At 42.6% G+C, this 17,129-nt stretch overlaps 1 protein-coding gene across 1 annotated transcript in view; it reads right to left on the bottom strand.

The window, feature by feature from the left end:
* Positions 1-16,426, bottom strand: part of ano5b (anoctamin 5b) — a 43,245-nt gene extending 26,819 nt beyond the window's left edge. Inside the window, exon 1 of the mRNA XM_061670511.1 lies at positions 16,139-16,426. Within this exon, the coding sequence (XP_061526495.1) occupies positions 16,139-16,214 (76 nt within the window). The 5' untranslated portion in view covers positions 16,215-16,426. The remainder of the gene's footprint in view (positions 1-16,138) is intronic.
* Positions 16,427-17,129: the final 703 nt, after the last annotated feature.

Here is a 17,129-nt window from a genome sequence, read left to right as displayed (position 1 = left end):
AATATATTGTTGTGTCTTCTCACTACTGTTATCATGAACGGACTATTCTCACATCAAACGTACTATTCCAGAAATTTACACTTTATTGTCTTGGAAACCAAACCATGCAATTGAACAGAATTTGTCAGAAGTAAGTAATAGTAAATTATTTAACCACTGTTGCTGAGATATAAATCAGAGCTTTATTTAAAGGGTCTAGAAACACCACTCGTCAGAACCAATCAATATCAGATCTTGGGCCGAGATGGCATCTCCTAGGACGTGATGCTTCAACAAATTCAATATACCACCGAAAGAAGAAACACAGCTCGGCCAACATTCCGCATGCCCACAGGCATTTACCAATCGTTGAGGTTGGAGAAGACAACTACTGTGCATTGTCTCCCTCTTTCAAGCATTTTACCTGAATCAAACAAAACCAACAAAAAAAAAAACATAACCTGATTAAAGTTTTATTTGTATGCTGCTTGCCTCTGGTTGGGAAATCCAATACCTGTACAAGATTCTGTACCATTGGGAAGTCAGAATACAGTGATTTGCAAATCATGTTCAACCTTTTTTTTTTTTTTTCCAACCTATTTAATTCAATACACTACAAAGACAAGATATTTAATGTTCAAACGGATAAACTTTATTGCTTTTAGCAAATAATTATTATCTTTTTAAATTTAAATGAAATTAAAATTTTATGGCTGCAACACATTCTAAAAAAGCTGGGACAGGGTCATGTGTACCACTGTGTTACATCACCTTATCTTTTAACAACATCCAATAAACGTTTGGGAACTGAGGACACTAATTGTTGAAGCTTTGTCGGTGGAATTCATTCCCATCCTTGCTTGATGTACAGCTTTAGCCGTTCAACAGTCCGGGGGTCTCCGTTGTCGCATTTTATGTTTCATAATGCGCCACACGTTTTCAATGGGAGACAGGTCTGGACTGCAGGCAGGCCAGTCTAGTACCGGCACTCTTTTACTACGAAGCCACGCTGTTGTAACATGTGCAGAATGTGGTTAGGCGTTGTCTTGCTGAAATAAGCAGGGGTGTCCATGAAAAAGACGTTGCTTGGATGGCAGTGTATCTTTCCAAAACCTGTATGTACCTTTCAGCATTAATGGTCCCTTCACAGATGTGTAAGTTACCCATGCCATTGGCACTAACACAGCCCCATACCATCACAGATGCTGGCTTTTGAACTTTGCGTCCATAACAGTCCAGGTGGTTTCTGGACTAGACGTAATCGCAGTGATTTGTGTGTCAGTGAAGCATTCTCACTAGTATTGGCTGGTGTGGCAACAGACAATGTGAGCAGGTACCCTTATTCAATACAGAATGAGATGGTGATAAATGCTGTCGACTTAAATACTGTATGTCCACGGACCTCAATGTCTGTCTACCTGTGCCCTGATAAAATTCACCAAAATAGCATTGCACCAGCGGTCTACCTTGCGCCAAGATTTAGACGTGGTCAGAGGAGGCTCAAGTTTAGACTAACTTTTTGCCACCAAATTATCACTCCGTGGGGCAAATCTCCAAGGGCACACCCTCGCTCTACCGGAACACCCAGTTTGGTGCAGACCGGTCTGCCAAATTGGCAAACACGTGGAGCAAGCCTTGCGCTGACACAAAAATCAGAGGCCCCACCAAAGATGCACTGTCTACAAAAATAGAGCCCACAGTGTTATAATATCGAATAGTTTTTAGATGGTGTTATAATGAGTATTATAATAAGGTATTAACACCCTCAGTCACTGTATTGTATTCAGGTGAGGTTGCTTCCATTTACTTTCAGTGTGGAAAAAATAAGGTTACCATGGTCAGCTTGTTAACAAATGCTGGAAATGGAGGAAAGAACTTTAACGGGAGCATGACTACATTTGTTAGCATAAACACCAACTAATTCTCCGATGGTTGAAAAATTTGCCTCATTATTCATGTTAACATGCCTGACAACAACACGTGTACATGCATCAGTGCAGATGAGACACTTTAGCCATGAGCACAGCACACTGTACAACCTGTAGTTGAGGGCCAACATGGAGGCTAAAACATCAAACGGGCAAAGACACTCATGGGTGTGATCAGCACACATACCAGGGGAGAATTAACAGCGAAACAGAAGCAGACTTATGCTAAACTACTGAGCACAGCTTGGCGTCATGGGAACAAGTATATGAAATGAGATAAGAAGTGGAAAGTAATGAAAGGATGGACAGACAGGCATCACATTAAGCCTCGGATCTGCCCGTACCTGTGTGCAGGTTGATCCTGAATGCAGTCAGCACGGCAGGACCATCTTAAGGGAGCATATATAAACATTAGAAAGCGGTATTATGTTGTCAGTAAGAAGTAAACAAGCCTGTTTTTAAATGCTGGTGGACATCAATACTGGGTCTCACTTGTAATAGTGCCTCAGGTAAGCTTGGACAAATTAAAAGAAGAAAAACAGTCAGAATGTTCAGCAAAGTGTTTTATCCCCTCTGGGAATCACATCAGGACTGTAGTAGATAACTGAAACAATTCATCTTGAAAATGAAACAGCCCAAGACTAAACATAACTCAGTACAGTAAACTCTCCTCAGTATAACACAATCTATTCCATGATGTTGGTCAACCCCCAGTTTGTACAGGCAATGTTTTAAGTTACATTGAAATAGTCCTGACTGTCATAACAACTCACCTAACAACTTAAAAACCCAAGTAATGTCACAAAATGACGGTTCCCTGTTTTTCAGTGACTGAGAGGAATATTTTTTTCCCATTTTAGTTGAATTATACATTGTATAACCTTGAGAACATTCAACTTTGGAGGTTCAGTGGGAGTCTGTAATTTTACAGCATAAGCACCAATAACAGCTCATGTAGCTCCTTCACAACTGCTTCATTTTTTTCACCCACTCAGGAAACATTTCATTTTTTAAATTTAGACAGGGGTTGCTATGTCTAACACTTGAATGACGACAGCTTGGCATTGTGTAATAACAAAACAGGGGAAGTAACACTGATTTAGAAAAGATTTAACTTCCTTCTAAATCAGAGACAGAGATGACAGATGTGCAAGAAATTCAAATGTTACATTATAGCATGTGTGATAATGTTAGTACAGCAGTTTAAATGAATCTCATGAATGAGCAATGGAATAATAGCATTGATCCAAACTTTAGTGTAGTTAAGCTTTTTAAATAAATAGCTATTAAACCCCAAGTTTTAATTGCAGCATTTCCCTTTTAATCTGTAAAGAAACTTAATTTAAACGTGAAATATCAATGTACACCTAAAAAACAAGAGGATTAAGTAGAAAATGCACTCACACTGCTCAAAAAGCATTTTTATAAGGGATACAGTCAAATGTTCTTGAATCAGTCAGCCATTTCTTTGATAAGTACAAAAATTGCTAATCCAAGAAGTCATGTTCAAGAAAGAGAAGACACAGTCTTATCTTTCCGAGACACAACCTACAACAGCTGAAATAGCATGTCAATCATGGCTGAGGACGTGATGTATGTGAAGTCTCCAGCTGTTTCCAAGGAACACTGGCACACACAGATTAGGTTCCATTATAATCACATTAGGAAGTCTTTCTCCAATGATGTTGCTTTCCGACAAAGGTAAAAGTTATTCATTAAATATTTGGTGGCTGGGTATAAGTTCGTTTTCTAGGTTTTATGCACCTGAAGGCATGTAGGCTGAGGCCCATAAAAATATACAGCAGGGGTGTGAAACTTATTTTTGTCGCAGGCCACATCGTAGTTATGGTTTCTCTCAGAGGGCCATAATGATTGAATTAGGGCTGATTGAGTCCGATACCCCCACGACCCTAGTGAGGATAAGCGGTACAGAAAATGGATGGATGGATGGAGTCCGATACCAAGTACAGTAGAACCTCAGTATAATGGACTAATAGGGGCAGGGGGTGTCCGATACATTACATTGAAACACTTTTTTTAGGCCGTATGCACCCATATTGCAGTACAGTCCAAAATTATTGTTTTGTAGTTTTATTTGTGGCCTAAAATGTCCCATACAATACGAAGTTGTTATAAATACATATTTTTAAAAAGCTTGAAAATGAAAGTTTCACATTTTATCCAAACTTACCACACCAGTGTGCTTGGTCATAGTGGCATTATTGATGTGCAGTAGTCATCATACGAGAGTCGCTTTCATGAGCAGTGAGGAATTAGTGCGCTTCGTAGTTCCAAATCAGTTGCCAAAGGCGAACGGTTTGATGAAAGAAAAATTGTTACTGTACCAAAAATAGCATGTTCCAGACGCCAGAGAAACTCGTGTTTTGTATTCCTCAGATTTAACACTGCAGCCATGCCACTCATTCTCTGCGGTGCGCTCTATGCACAATAGACAATTGACGGCCGCCACATCAATGCCCCACATTCAACATGGCCGCCACGTATGCATGGTAGGCACGTCTTTTGGAATTCCATGTAGTCATATTTTATATATGTGACCCGGAAATATGTCAGTCCCATTCTCTGCCTGCATTGCGCAACAGCGGCAGTAAACAACATCGGCCAATTCTGGAACTTAAAGACTTTGTCAATGGCATTTTATGTGACAAATGGAAACTTTTTGGACATATTGTTCCATCCCAACGGTCCATTTTATCCAATATCTGTTATATCGGGGTCCGTTTTATCGAGGTTCCACTGTATCGGTCATATTTCACAGTATACGGTACTCGTGAAGGCTGCCGATACCAGCCACCGATACCTAAGGCAAAAAACAAAAATCTGACAATGACCTCTGACAGTCCTCCTCGCCAGTAGTTGGCACTACACTGAGACTCTTCGACACATCGGCGAATCATCATCTGGGTCAGAAAGAAAAAGCTTTGCTCACAATTATCTGTCTTTGTGTATAATTGAAATTTTATTTTTCAAAAATACTAGTGGTATCGGTATTGGTGAGTACTCAAGAGTGAATAATTGTGCTGGTGTTGGTCTGGCAAAAAGTGATATCGAACATCCCTACTGTGAACCAATATGAATGTACGATTGCCTCATATTATTACATACTGTATACACAACAAATTTATAGATAGCTAATCATGAAAATAGAAACCAGAAAAAGAAAAAAAGAAATTTATAATAATACATTTTCAGCAATAATTGTTTTCAATTCATTTTAAGCAAAGACATGCTTGCAATCTCAATCTGCAGTTTTGGTATTTTAGCAAGAGATGTGAGGTTGACGCACATGCTTTGCTTTTAGCCTCCAGTCCATGAGTTTGACACCTGTGGTATACTGCAAAGAACATGGTTTAACTTAAGAGTATGTTACTTCTACAATATATGATATTTTGATCATCACACAAAACAAAACTTTTGTGCAGCGTGTGGGACTGAGAAGAGTGTTTTTATGTGTTATTTAGTATCAGATTCAGAATCAGAATCATCTTTATTTGCCAAGTGTGTCCAAAACACACAAATGAATTTGTCTCCGGTAGTTGGAGCCGCTCTAGTACAACAGACAGGCAATTTACAGAACACTTTGGAGACATAAAGACATTGACAAAAACAATTGTGCAAAAAGATGCAGAGTCCTCTAGCACTTTGAGCAGTTCGAATGACTAATATTGCAATAGTCCGGTGCAATGACCATTGTGCAAAGGGCGCCGAGACTTCAAGGAGTGTATGCCGTTTAAAGTGACGAGTAGTGCGATCATCTGGGACAATGATGGTTGTGCAAATGTTACAGATACTCCTCAATCAGTGTGCAAATGGAGCAGATGCTACTCTGGCATGAGTGGCCAGTATATGCAAATAGTGCAGCATGGCGAGACAACTACAGTGAGTGCACGAGTAATACATAATTGGCCCCACAGAAATGTGACAACGAACTCAAGTCAAAAAAATTCCAGCTTGTTGTAATGGAATTACAGGTTAGGTGTTTAAGAAGTTGATCGCAAGAGGGAAGAAGCTGTTGGAATGTCTGCTAGTTCTAGTTTGCGTTGATCGGTAGCGCCGACCTGAGGGAAGGAGCTGGAAGAGCTGGTGACCGGGGTGCAGACGGTCCGAGAGGATTTTGCACGCCCTTGTCTTAGTTCTGGCAGCGTGCAAGTCCTCAATGGTGGGTATGGGGGTACCGACAATCCTTTCAGCAGTTTTGATTGTCCGTTGCAGTCGGAATTTGTCCTTTTTTGTAGCAGCACCAAACCAGACTGTGATGGAAGAACACAGGACTGATTCGATGACCGCTGTGTAGAACTGTCTCAGCAGCTCCGGTGGCAGGCCGTGCTTTCTCAGAAGCCGCAGGAAGTACATCCTCTGCTGGGCCTTTTTGAGGACTGAGTTGATGTTGGTCGCCCACTTCAGGTCCTGAGAGATTGTAATTCCCAGGAACTTGAAGGTCTCGACGGTTGACACAAGGCAGCTGGACAACGTGATGGGCAGCTGTGGCGAAGGATGCCTCCTGAAGTCCACGATCATCTCTACCGTCTTGAGCGTGTTCAGCTCCAGGTTGTGTCGGCCGCACCACAGCTCCAGCCGCTCCGCTTCCTGTCGAAATGCAGACTCGTCACCGTCCTTGATGAGGCCGATGACAGTGGTGTCATCTGCAAACTCCAGGAGCTTGACAGTCGGGTTCGCTGAGGTGCAGTCGTTTGTGTAGAGAGAGAAGAGCAGCGGAGAGAGGACACAACCTTGGGGCGCCCCAGTGTGGATGAGGTGGCCTCCCCCAGCCTGACCTGCTGTGTCCTGCCCGTCATAAAGCTGTAAATCCACTGGCAGATGGCAGGTGAGACGCTGAGCTGGAGAAGCTTGGTTGAAAGGAGTTCAGGGATGATGGTGTTGAACGCTGAGCTGAAGTCCACGAACAGGATCCTCGCGTAGGTCCCTGCACTGTCGAGGTGTTCTAGGATGAAGTGCAGTCCCATGTTGACTGCATCATCCGCAGACCTGTTCGCGTGGTAGGCAAACTGCAAGGGGTCCAGCAGGGGACCTGTGACACTCTTGAGGTGGTCCAGCACGAGACGTTCAAAGGACTTCATGACCACAGATGTCAAAGCGACAGGCCAGTAGTCATTCAGACCAAAAATTGCAGGTTTCTTGGGGACTGGAATGATGGTGGAGCGTTTGAAACAGGATGGAACTTCGCACATTTCCAAAGATCTGTTGAAGATCTGAGTGAAGACTGGAGCGAGCTGGTCCGCGCAGACTTTGAGGCAGGATGGGGACACATGGTCCGGTCCTGCCGCTTTGTTAATCTTCTGTTGTTTGAAGATGCGTCTCACATCCTGTTCATGGATGGTTAACGCAGAAGTCAGAGGTGTGGTTGTGGTCGCGGTTGCGGCCGGGTGGGTGTGTGGAGTGAAACTGTCCTTTTCAAATCTGCAATAGAAGGTATTCAAGTCGTTGGCTAGTGTGCTATTGTTCTCAGCTTGGGGGGATCGTCGCTTGTAATTAGTCAGCGATTGGAATGCATGCCAGACTGATTTTGAGTCGTTCGCGCTAAACTGTTTTTCCAACTTTGCTGCATAGATCCTCTTTGCAATGTTAATTTCTTTAGTAAGCTGGTTTCTAGCTCGATTATACAGGGCCCTGTCCCCGCTCTGATATGCATCTTCCTTAGCTTGGCGAACCTGCTTAAGTTTAGCAGTGAACCACGGCTTGTTGTTGTTGTATTGTGGCTCCATCACAGGGATAAAACAATTCCAGGGACAGTTTCCATGGCAACACTTTGGCTCTGTTTCTGCTCCCGTTGAGAGATGATGTCATCTGGATGCATACAGGAAAAAGAGATGGTCTGATGGCTAGCATGAGATCAACTTCGAAGGAAGCACACACACACACACACACACATATACACACACACAAAAGTATCAATAATAGCTATGACGAACCATTGAAAAGGGAAGACATGTCATAAGACTTACGTGTCATGATTAAAGGACAACTTTTCCCAAGAGATGCTGGGTTGTTTTATTGGAGAGGGTGTTTAGGCCTACACACGGAGCTAGCTCGTCCATTAAACAATACAAGCAAACACCTGCGCTGCCTCGAAGGGGCGACATAAAATCAGGAAAAAATTCAACTTCAATAATAATAGAAAAGCGTTATTCAAATATAATTATAACAGATTCATATGTACAACAAAGCCCAATTGTAGTTACTACAAATGATAATACCAAATAAATACCAAATATATTATAATTATTATTATTAGTAGTAGTAATAGAAGTAGTATTGTTAATAATAATGATAATTATTGTTAATCATATAATATAAATACTAATACTATATAAATGTATAAATACTAATACTATATAAATTTCTGGGACCAATTGTGACAAGTTATGGCTGGCTAGGCGGGTCACACCTCCGTGGATCTGTTTGGGAGCAAGCGGCTACTCTGCTGAAAGATCTCGCCATGTGGGTCGCCAGTGGTTTTTGCTTTGGTTACACTTTGGTTTTTACGGCCAAAAATCATTCGGTGACGACGAAACGTAACGCCAGCCAGCGGCACGGACTCAAAAAATGGAAAGAAAAAAAAAAGTTGGACTAAGCCAGCTCCGGGAGGAGCTGACTAGGTCAAACCCTAGCACCCAGAGAGGTCAGGAACCACAGCAGGACTAGAGCTTCCTCAGAGGCGGGTTGAGAGCTACTCCTTTTCATTAATTTAATAATATCACATTTTGTCATCTCCAATATGAGAAAACACAAAAAAACATGAGTTTAAACTTTGCATCAACAGTTTGTGTGGGGCTTTGGATGGTTGAGATACTTTGTCTTGAGTAGGGAGGATGAGGCGTGATAGTATTACTGATGGGCTGGGTTGGGCGGCCATTTTTACTTTCAAGGAAGGTTTGGATTTCTGTCCATTATGGGGAGTTGGCGATATTCGTTACAATAATAATAAAAATAATAGGATGGCGTTCTTACTTTCCATGTGATTTGCTACTTCTTTGCATCTTCTACTCAACAATTCACTGTAATAACAATAAAGTTGTGTTGAGTATGCATTCATTCATTCATCTTATATTATTTTAAATTAGGTGAAATGTTATCTTATAAATTAAAGACAACAGTAAAAACCAATTAGTCCTCATTCATACATTCATTTGTACCGCTTAGCTGCACTAGGGTCGCGGGTGTGCTGGAGCCTATCCCAGCTATCTTTGGGCAAGAGGCGGGGTACACCCTGAACTGGTCGCCAGCCAATCGCAGGGCACATATAAACAAACAACCTTTCACACTCACATTCACACCTATGGACAATTTACCTACCATGCATGTTTTGGGGATGTGGGAAGAAACCGGAGTACCCGGAGAAAGCCCACACAAGCACGGGGAAAAAATGCAAACTCCACACAGGCGAGGCCGGATTTGAGGCCGGATCCTCAGAACTGTGAGGCAGATATGCTAACCAGTCGTTCACCGTGCCGCCCAAGTCAAAACCATGTTGTGTACAGTGAATTGCCGATGGGGGGGATGGCACATAAAATCCCACCCAGGGCGCTACAAGTGTTCTGTCGAATGGAACCTGCCAAACACCTGCCGTTGTACAATCCGGATTTCCACCAAATACACTTCACACAAATACTCAGGGTTCAAATCGCATATACAGCATAGAGAATTCAGATGTAAGGATCTCATAAGTCAGGGGTCACCAACATGGTGCCCACGGGCACCCGGTAGCCAAGGACCTTGTTCTTGTGGAAAAGTGGTGGGGGTGGGCGTGGGGGTTGGGGTGGTTGATTTTAATTCATGAAAAGCACTTTGAGTTGCATTGTATGAATGAAAATATTGTATAAATAAAGTTTAATTGATTGATAAACTTTCCACTGTTTCAGTTTTCCTAATTTGGGGGGCGTGGCTAAAACATGCATTAGTCGCCCTTCTTCAACTATATAAGAACAAAGAAGCCTTTGCTCACATCAGCGGTAATCCGACACAATTGTGATGTACAGTTAGCTAGCTAGCTATGGCTACACCCTGAAAATGCATTTTCTCTTCAGATACTCCACGCGCATGGCCGCTTTAGAGCTTCTCGTGTTGGGCCGTGAGTGTCCGCAAATCACTCAGAGAAAGGCGGAAGAGTGAGGAGGGAATTTTTTATTTTGTTTTTAAGTCCAAGATCACAGACGGCGTGTTGACCAGAGCTACGCACTGGCGTGGCCGCTTTAAGGCTTCTTTAAACTCGCACGGACGGCGACCGTGCTAACGTCACTGTGGCTGTCCCTCGCGTAGTTTGCCTTTATACTCAAGCGCAACCCACGCGCGCTGTTTTGAAAGTGTCCTGCAGTTCTCCTCCAAGTTGGGGGTGTCGCTACGGCTGGTATTGGATAGGACATCACAGGGTGGAGTTTCCTCTGCATTTATTTATTTTTTTGCCATTTCCGGTAGCCGTTTTTACTTTCCTTTCAGTAACAAGGAACAAAGCAACAACAATGGTGACTGCAACAGAATAAATGGACCTAGATGACCAGAGGAAATTGTGCTGCAAAATCGATCGAGAAGGCGGCGATGTAGATGGTATGTAGAACCAATGGGCACACTGGTACGTCATCACAGCATGTGACTAAAACGGACCAATTACGAAAGATGATCTCCGCAGCGTTCGACCCGCAGCAACAATTTTTTGTCTGGTGCGTCGCAAGCTACGCAGAGGTGCTGCGCGGGGCAATTCGTCGGTCACGTGATGCAATGCGGGCGTTGTCGGCCGCGTGACCGTGGGAGTATAAAGAGGCATTTAGAGTGCCTCGTTGTCGGCCGTGAGTGTAGGTTACAGAGAGAAAGCAGAAGAGCGAGAGGAGAGAAAAATATCTGATGTGACAGTCAACATGTGGACAGGGGCTTTGTGCTGGAAACCCTTCGTATTAATCAGTAACCAACAAGTAGCTCTCGTTTTGAAAAAAGGTTGGTGACCCCTGTCATAAACTCACCGAGGGCCATATTTTCCCGTGCGCGTGATACAGATAAGGCAGCTTCTGGCTGTGCACATTCTCCCATCCACTCAAATCTGTCATTTACACACCCTCATGCCAGGTAGGCACTCGAGGTGGAGTAACCCTAAAATCAGATGACAAAGGAAATTATGCAGTGATGATGGAAAAACAGTTTACTGCCAACAACTCTGTCAGTCTGGCGTGGATTATAATCGCTAACCAACTGCAAGTGACACCCCCCCCCCCCCCCAAGCGGAGAACAATAAAGGACCAGTGGTCAACAAAGCCGCGGGCCTAGACCTTGTGTCTCCATCCTGCCTTCACACAGATATTCAATAGCTCTCTGGAACTGTGTGAAGTACCGTCCTGTTTCAAACGCTCCACCATCATCCCACTCTCCATGAAACCTGCAATCTCGGCTCTGAATGATTACAGGCCTATCGCCCTGACATCTACGGTCATGAAGTCCTTTGAACGCCTCATGCTGGACCACCTCAAGAGAATCGCAGGTCCTCTGCTGCACCCGCTGCAGTTTGCCTACCGAGAAAACAGGTCTGTGGATGACGCAGTCAACATGAGACTGCACTTCATCCTAGAACACCTCAATGGCGCGGGGACCTACGCCAGGGTCCTGTTCGTGGACTTCAGCTCGCGTTCAACACCATCATCCCTGAACTCCTCTCCTCCAAGCTTCTCCATCTCAGCGTCTCGCCTCCCATCTGCCGGTGGATTCACAACCAGGGCCACGACCCGCAGTACCGCAACGCGAAAATCCACAAGACCAATGCAACAAATATGACACTGGCTGATCTGATGAGCAAAAATGTTGTTTAAACGTAAGCGTAGCAATAGATGATGTCCGCTCCAGAGGTGGGTAGAGTAGCCAAATATTGTACTCAAGTAAGAGTACTGTTGCTTGACAATAATGTGACTCAAGTAAAAGTAAAAAGAAATCCTCCAAAAAATTACTTGAGTTAGACTAAAAAGTACACATAATTACTCAAGTCCTGAGTAAATAGTGAGTAACTTCAGATTGTTTTAACCACAGCATGAACATCAATAAAATAAAACTAACAAAATAAAATGTGGATGTGCTAATTCTGATAATACTGTGTGTGTGCGTGCGTGTGTATGCACAGCCAAAACTACAACATCTGCAATTTACTGCAAGGTGTTTTCTCAAGTTACAAATGGGCAGAAATATCCACGTTTGGGCAGACAGTGCCAGACAAATGCTACAATACACGAAAGCTTTTGTTTGTGTTTATCTAAATGTAAACACGAGTAGCGCGCCCCTGCCTTCACCGTAATGACGACCTTCCCAACATGGTGGCCACGTAGGCACGAAGATCAGCCGGGATGGCTTATCTCGTGTTATTACCTACTGTATGCCCGGGAAGCCCAATAGAAGACGTTGTGGGAGGTCATGTGACTTTCTTGTGTTGTTTGATTGGTGAACTAGACTTAAACGTCACTCGCTCTTAAATTGGATTGGCGCAAACAGCGCCCAATGTGGAAGTTGAATTTTTATTCTCGCGCACAAAATAGTTGATAAATAAGCAATATTTGATAAATAAAAGTAGCGAGCGACATTTAGATCATTGTAACGGAGTGAAAGTGCAGTTACTTCTTTACAGCAGAAGTGGTGGAAGTGTTTTTTCTGGTCTCGTCAACACCTTTGAATTATCCAAAAAGTAGCTCCTGAGCGCACAGATGGAAAGTCAGTCTGATGTGCCCCCATATTAGTCTGCCAGCGTTCAAGGAGTACGAAACAGCCTATGACGACCCCCCCTAGAAAAACTAATCAGATCTATACGATTCACGTAAATGGCCTATTTTTAGTTCAAAAGGGCGAATTTCGCCAAAAGGCGACTTATTTGTATGTATGGTGGACTTAAGCATTTTTCCTCTTCCACACTCCAGAGGCTGTAGTAAGTGCAGCGCCCCGTGAGGGTGAAATATCATTCGGATTCATGATTCAGTTATCCCAGTTAGCCCAACGATGGCCCAGTGACGGCTGACTCATGCTGACGGTGCGAGACAAACCTTGCCATGAACCTCACCTACACTCACCAACTGCCCAACGGCCCAATGTGTCTCTACCACATTACACCAACAGCTGAACGTTGACCTACTGTATTGTATCATATTGATTGAGGAAAAATATCGGTGCCAGTTGACTTTTTTGACCTGCGGGGACCTTTTCCGCTTTAAACATGCTGCTAGCAAGGTATATTTTTTTTAAAGTGAAACTATAATCATTGTAATGGTGCAATGGTGATTTAGATATTAAATAATTTGTTTTACTTGCTTCAATGTTGGTCATCAAATACGTTAAAGTTACTCGCCCACTGTCTATGACGCAAACACAGTTGCAGGTTACCACTGATCGCCTGTTTTCCATTGAAAAACCTCCAAACATGCGTCCAGTCATAAACATGGTCTTCTGATTAAATTACTTTTATTGAATTTATTTCATACAGACTAAAAAAAACACACATGCTGTTCTTTGTAGTGTAGCGTGTTAGACAGGGTAGTGCGCACGTCTCACTGGTGACGATAAGTATGCTATATTTGCCAAATGGATTTCTATGACATTCACAAGTCTAAGGAAAACGCCATACTCCAGGATTTACAGCCAGCCTCAGACTTTAATGAGTCACGCCTAATTGGTGACAGGTTACGCACACTGGGTGAGTCAGAGGTGTGATCGTGGCTGTGCACAAGCCAGGCATGTAAAAAAAAAAAAAGACAAACTCCTTTGTGTTTTGCTTTTTCGTGTTTTATTGTGATTCCACTACAGATAGATACCAGTGTTGGCACAGAGCACAAATAACAAGAAAACTTAAAACATTGCATGCAGTTAATATAGGTTTTATTATGCAGACGTAAGACCTTGGAACGGATTGTTTAAATTTGCATTATTTCCAAAGAGACAAATTGGTTCTAGTCAGCTTGTCTTTCTCAGCAGATTCCGGGTTAGCATCATAGAATGGGTTGTGTTCAACATTAAAAGTGTTACTGTACCACATTAGTCTGTCAACGAGTCTATAAATTCATGTTTGGGCAGCTGTGAACAAGGTACTATAGCCGAAACAGAGACAGAGGAAAGCGAGGACAGGGTTCTTCCTCCCCTTTCACATGTTCCTGAAGGTCTGCTCTGATAAGAGCTTCAACAAAGCCAAAGCACAACAAGCGCAGTCTATCAACCCACTGCAGAACACAGCTAAACAGACCGCTCTTTAGTAAACACTTATCTTTAAATACAATTCAGTGTTGCATGAGAACAAGCTCAGGTCTCCATTTATTGCAGATCAATCAGTAAATTTTGCAAGAGCCAGACTGCTATTTGTTCCCACTGCCAGTCTGGATAAAATAGTTCACAATATGAAAGAAATTCAATCACGAGGTCAAACCATTACAGCCAAAAATCCCTCTTCAGTGTTGAACAAGATCACAAGATCATAAAATGCAGTTGGCTTGGTAGGCCAAAAAAAGTGCCAGAATCCCTTCAATTATCCCTTCAATTAATGACCCAATGGATCCAACAAGATGATACAAAATGAAATCCTATTGGACGTTTTGGTTCCTGATATAATTGAGACATGCATCATTTTAAAAGCTGAGCCGATCAGCATGTAATTGCCACCATACAGGTAAAACGTTATTCATGTTTATCAGGTGCCTTCTTTTTTAATTGTCCACATTCATTAGACGATAAACACTGGGCATGTGGACTGAAAGTAGCACAGGGCAGAACAACCATTCCTGTCCTTGCAGCTTGTTAAACTACTCCTCACATCACACGCATCCTTTCACAATTCAACTGGTTATTGGCTTTGTTCTGTGTTATTCAAGATATTTCAAGATAATTCAAGATAAAACTTTTCTTGCACCACCACTTGGTTTTAAGGCCTCTCACAACAACTTCATTGACCAAAATCATCGTAAGAACAGAAGAGTGCACCTGCATGATTTCTGTCTTTCATACTATGTTAACTGACATGGCGTTAGTCAATATAACATCATGTTTTAAGTAATGAACAACTATTCTCTAGTGCACATTACTGATCTTCACGGGTGATATCAGTTGAATGTGAACAGAGTGTTAAATGTTTGACTATTTTTTTGGGATGTTTAGAAGGAAAACTACTCATCTGCACTCATTTTACAAGGTGCCGATGGGGAAAAATAATGGGAAAACAATTAGTTTTCATCAAGCTAACAACTCAAAGCATATCTACTGCTGGGTAAAATGTCCCTAATGGACTCTGCTGGTTATTGTTTCAAACCACACTGAAAGTGGTTTGGGGTTGAGCAAGGACTCGTTGACTCCTGACCAACACTGAAGAAGAAATCCCATATATCACAGGTGTCAAACTCAAGGCCTGAGGGCCAGAAGTGGCCCACGACGTCATTTTATGCGGCCCGCGAAAGCAAATCTTGTGTGTCAACTACCATCATTCTTGCTAAAATACCAAAATTAGAAATTGTCATATGTAATAAATAATGTTGAGATATTGCAAGCATTTTTTTGTTACCAAACCCCTTGTTACAGTACCTTGAACAATAGTTGAACAAACTATTGTCCTTTTAACCTGATATTAAACCAAAAAAAAAAAAAAGTTATCCATCAATTTGTTGTGAATTTGTAACAATATGATGAGGTGATTAAACATGGATGAAACATTTATATGGTTTGCGGTCCTCTAAGGACAAAAATTAGTTTGACACCCCATGCATATATGGATAGTAAAAATATAAATAATGTCTTCTGTAGTCTGAATGACATTGCACCTTATTTCATACATCTTATTATTTGAACAATGTAAATCTTTTAACTCTACCTAAAACTCTTGTTTTAGTTTTGGAAACAGCTCGCAGGGTGACCCCACTGCTTGTTTTGAAATGACACACATTGAGCTCACAATAAAAGTAGAAAAAGAGAACCAATGTATATTATAGTCTTACTTTGCAAAATGTTCTCAAGGGTATCCTCTGTTCAGAGAAAGCATAAAGTAGACGGGGACGACCCTTTTTGCACTGAAATGGAAGTTTAAAACAACCTTATGTTGTTTCTTATTGGAAAGTGGTTTTCTTAAAAGATGGCGTATAATGTGTAGTGAGTAAATCACTTGCAAGCGGTGCGGGAATATACTTTCTTGACATAAATCAATGAAGCTCAAGAAGAAAGGGGGAAAAAAGAATAAATAAAAAAGAAAGAAACGGGCCTACCTCCGGTGTGAGAGTCTCCGGTGCTCTGCAGCTCGATCAAAGTTTCATCCCTCGCCTTGCCCGTTATTCTTCTCATTGCGGCCAACCGTGTGATCAGTCAGAGCGGCTGGCGGACTGGGGCGGAGAGGCACGGACCGGTGATGCCACTGTGGCACTGTCGGCTCCAGCAAGCCTCCACCGTGCGCACACACACACACGAACCGTCAATACAAGAACGGGGGGAGCATCTTTTTGTACGTTTGGAAAGAAGCCCGATGGAAGTGATCCCTGCTCGCTCCCAGTCGCTGCCCGAGTCGTGAAGGTACTCCTAAAAGGGGAGTGGCGAGGGGCTTTCCATCGGCTCAATGGAGAGGGGCCTGTTTAGGAAGGCGTAACGTCCGAGGCTCAATGTTATGAACGTGTGACAGAAAAAAAATTATAATTATAAGAGTCAATGTCAGGCAGGAGCTGGCGAAACTAAATCTAAAGTGGCTGGAACACAAGTTTAAAAAAAATAATAATAATAATAATCTCCTGAGACAGGGTAGTACTTTTGGAAGCACGAGCGTTATTTGTACACAACTACGATACCTTGTGGTTCACATAAGTAGTGCAATCATATTTTCTGGTATAAACGACACACCCACCATCCGCAATTTTACGTGCACTTCATTGGCTGCATGAAACAAATGCTCTTGCAAAGAGTAATATTTAGGTGTACCGTGCCTCTCATCCAATGTCAACTGTAACTTTAACGAGGACAATTAAGTGCTACAGAAAATGGATGGATGGATCATCTTGTGTGGAATATGGATGTTCTCCCAATGTTTGCACGGGTTTTTATCCCAGGACTCTGGCTTCCTCCCACATTCGAAAAACGTGCACGGGAGGTAAATTGAACACTCCAAATTAGGGACGGGCGAGTACCGATACCAGGTATCGGCATCGGGCCTTTACAGGCCTTATTTAGGTATCGGGTACTTGTAAAGGCTGCAGATACCAGCCACCGATA

The sequence above is a fragment of the Phycodurus eques genome, chromosome 2 (genome assembly GCF_024500275.1).
Source record: "Phycodurus eques isolate BA_2022a chromosome 2, UOR_Pequ_1.1, whole genome shotgun sequence".
Taxonomy (NCBI): Eukaryota; Metazoa; Chordata; class Actinopteri; order Syngnathiformes; family Syngnathidae; genus Phycodurus; species Phycodurus eques.
Note: the sequence above shows the minus strand (reverse complement) of the source record. Positions and strands in the feature narration are given on the sequence as shown.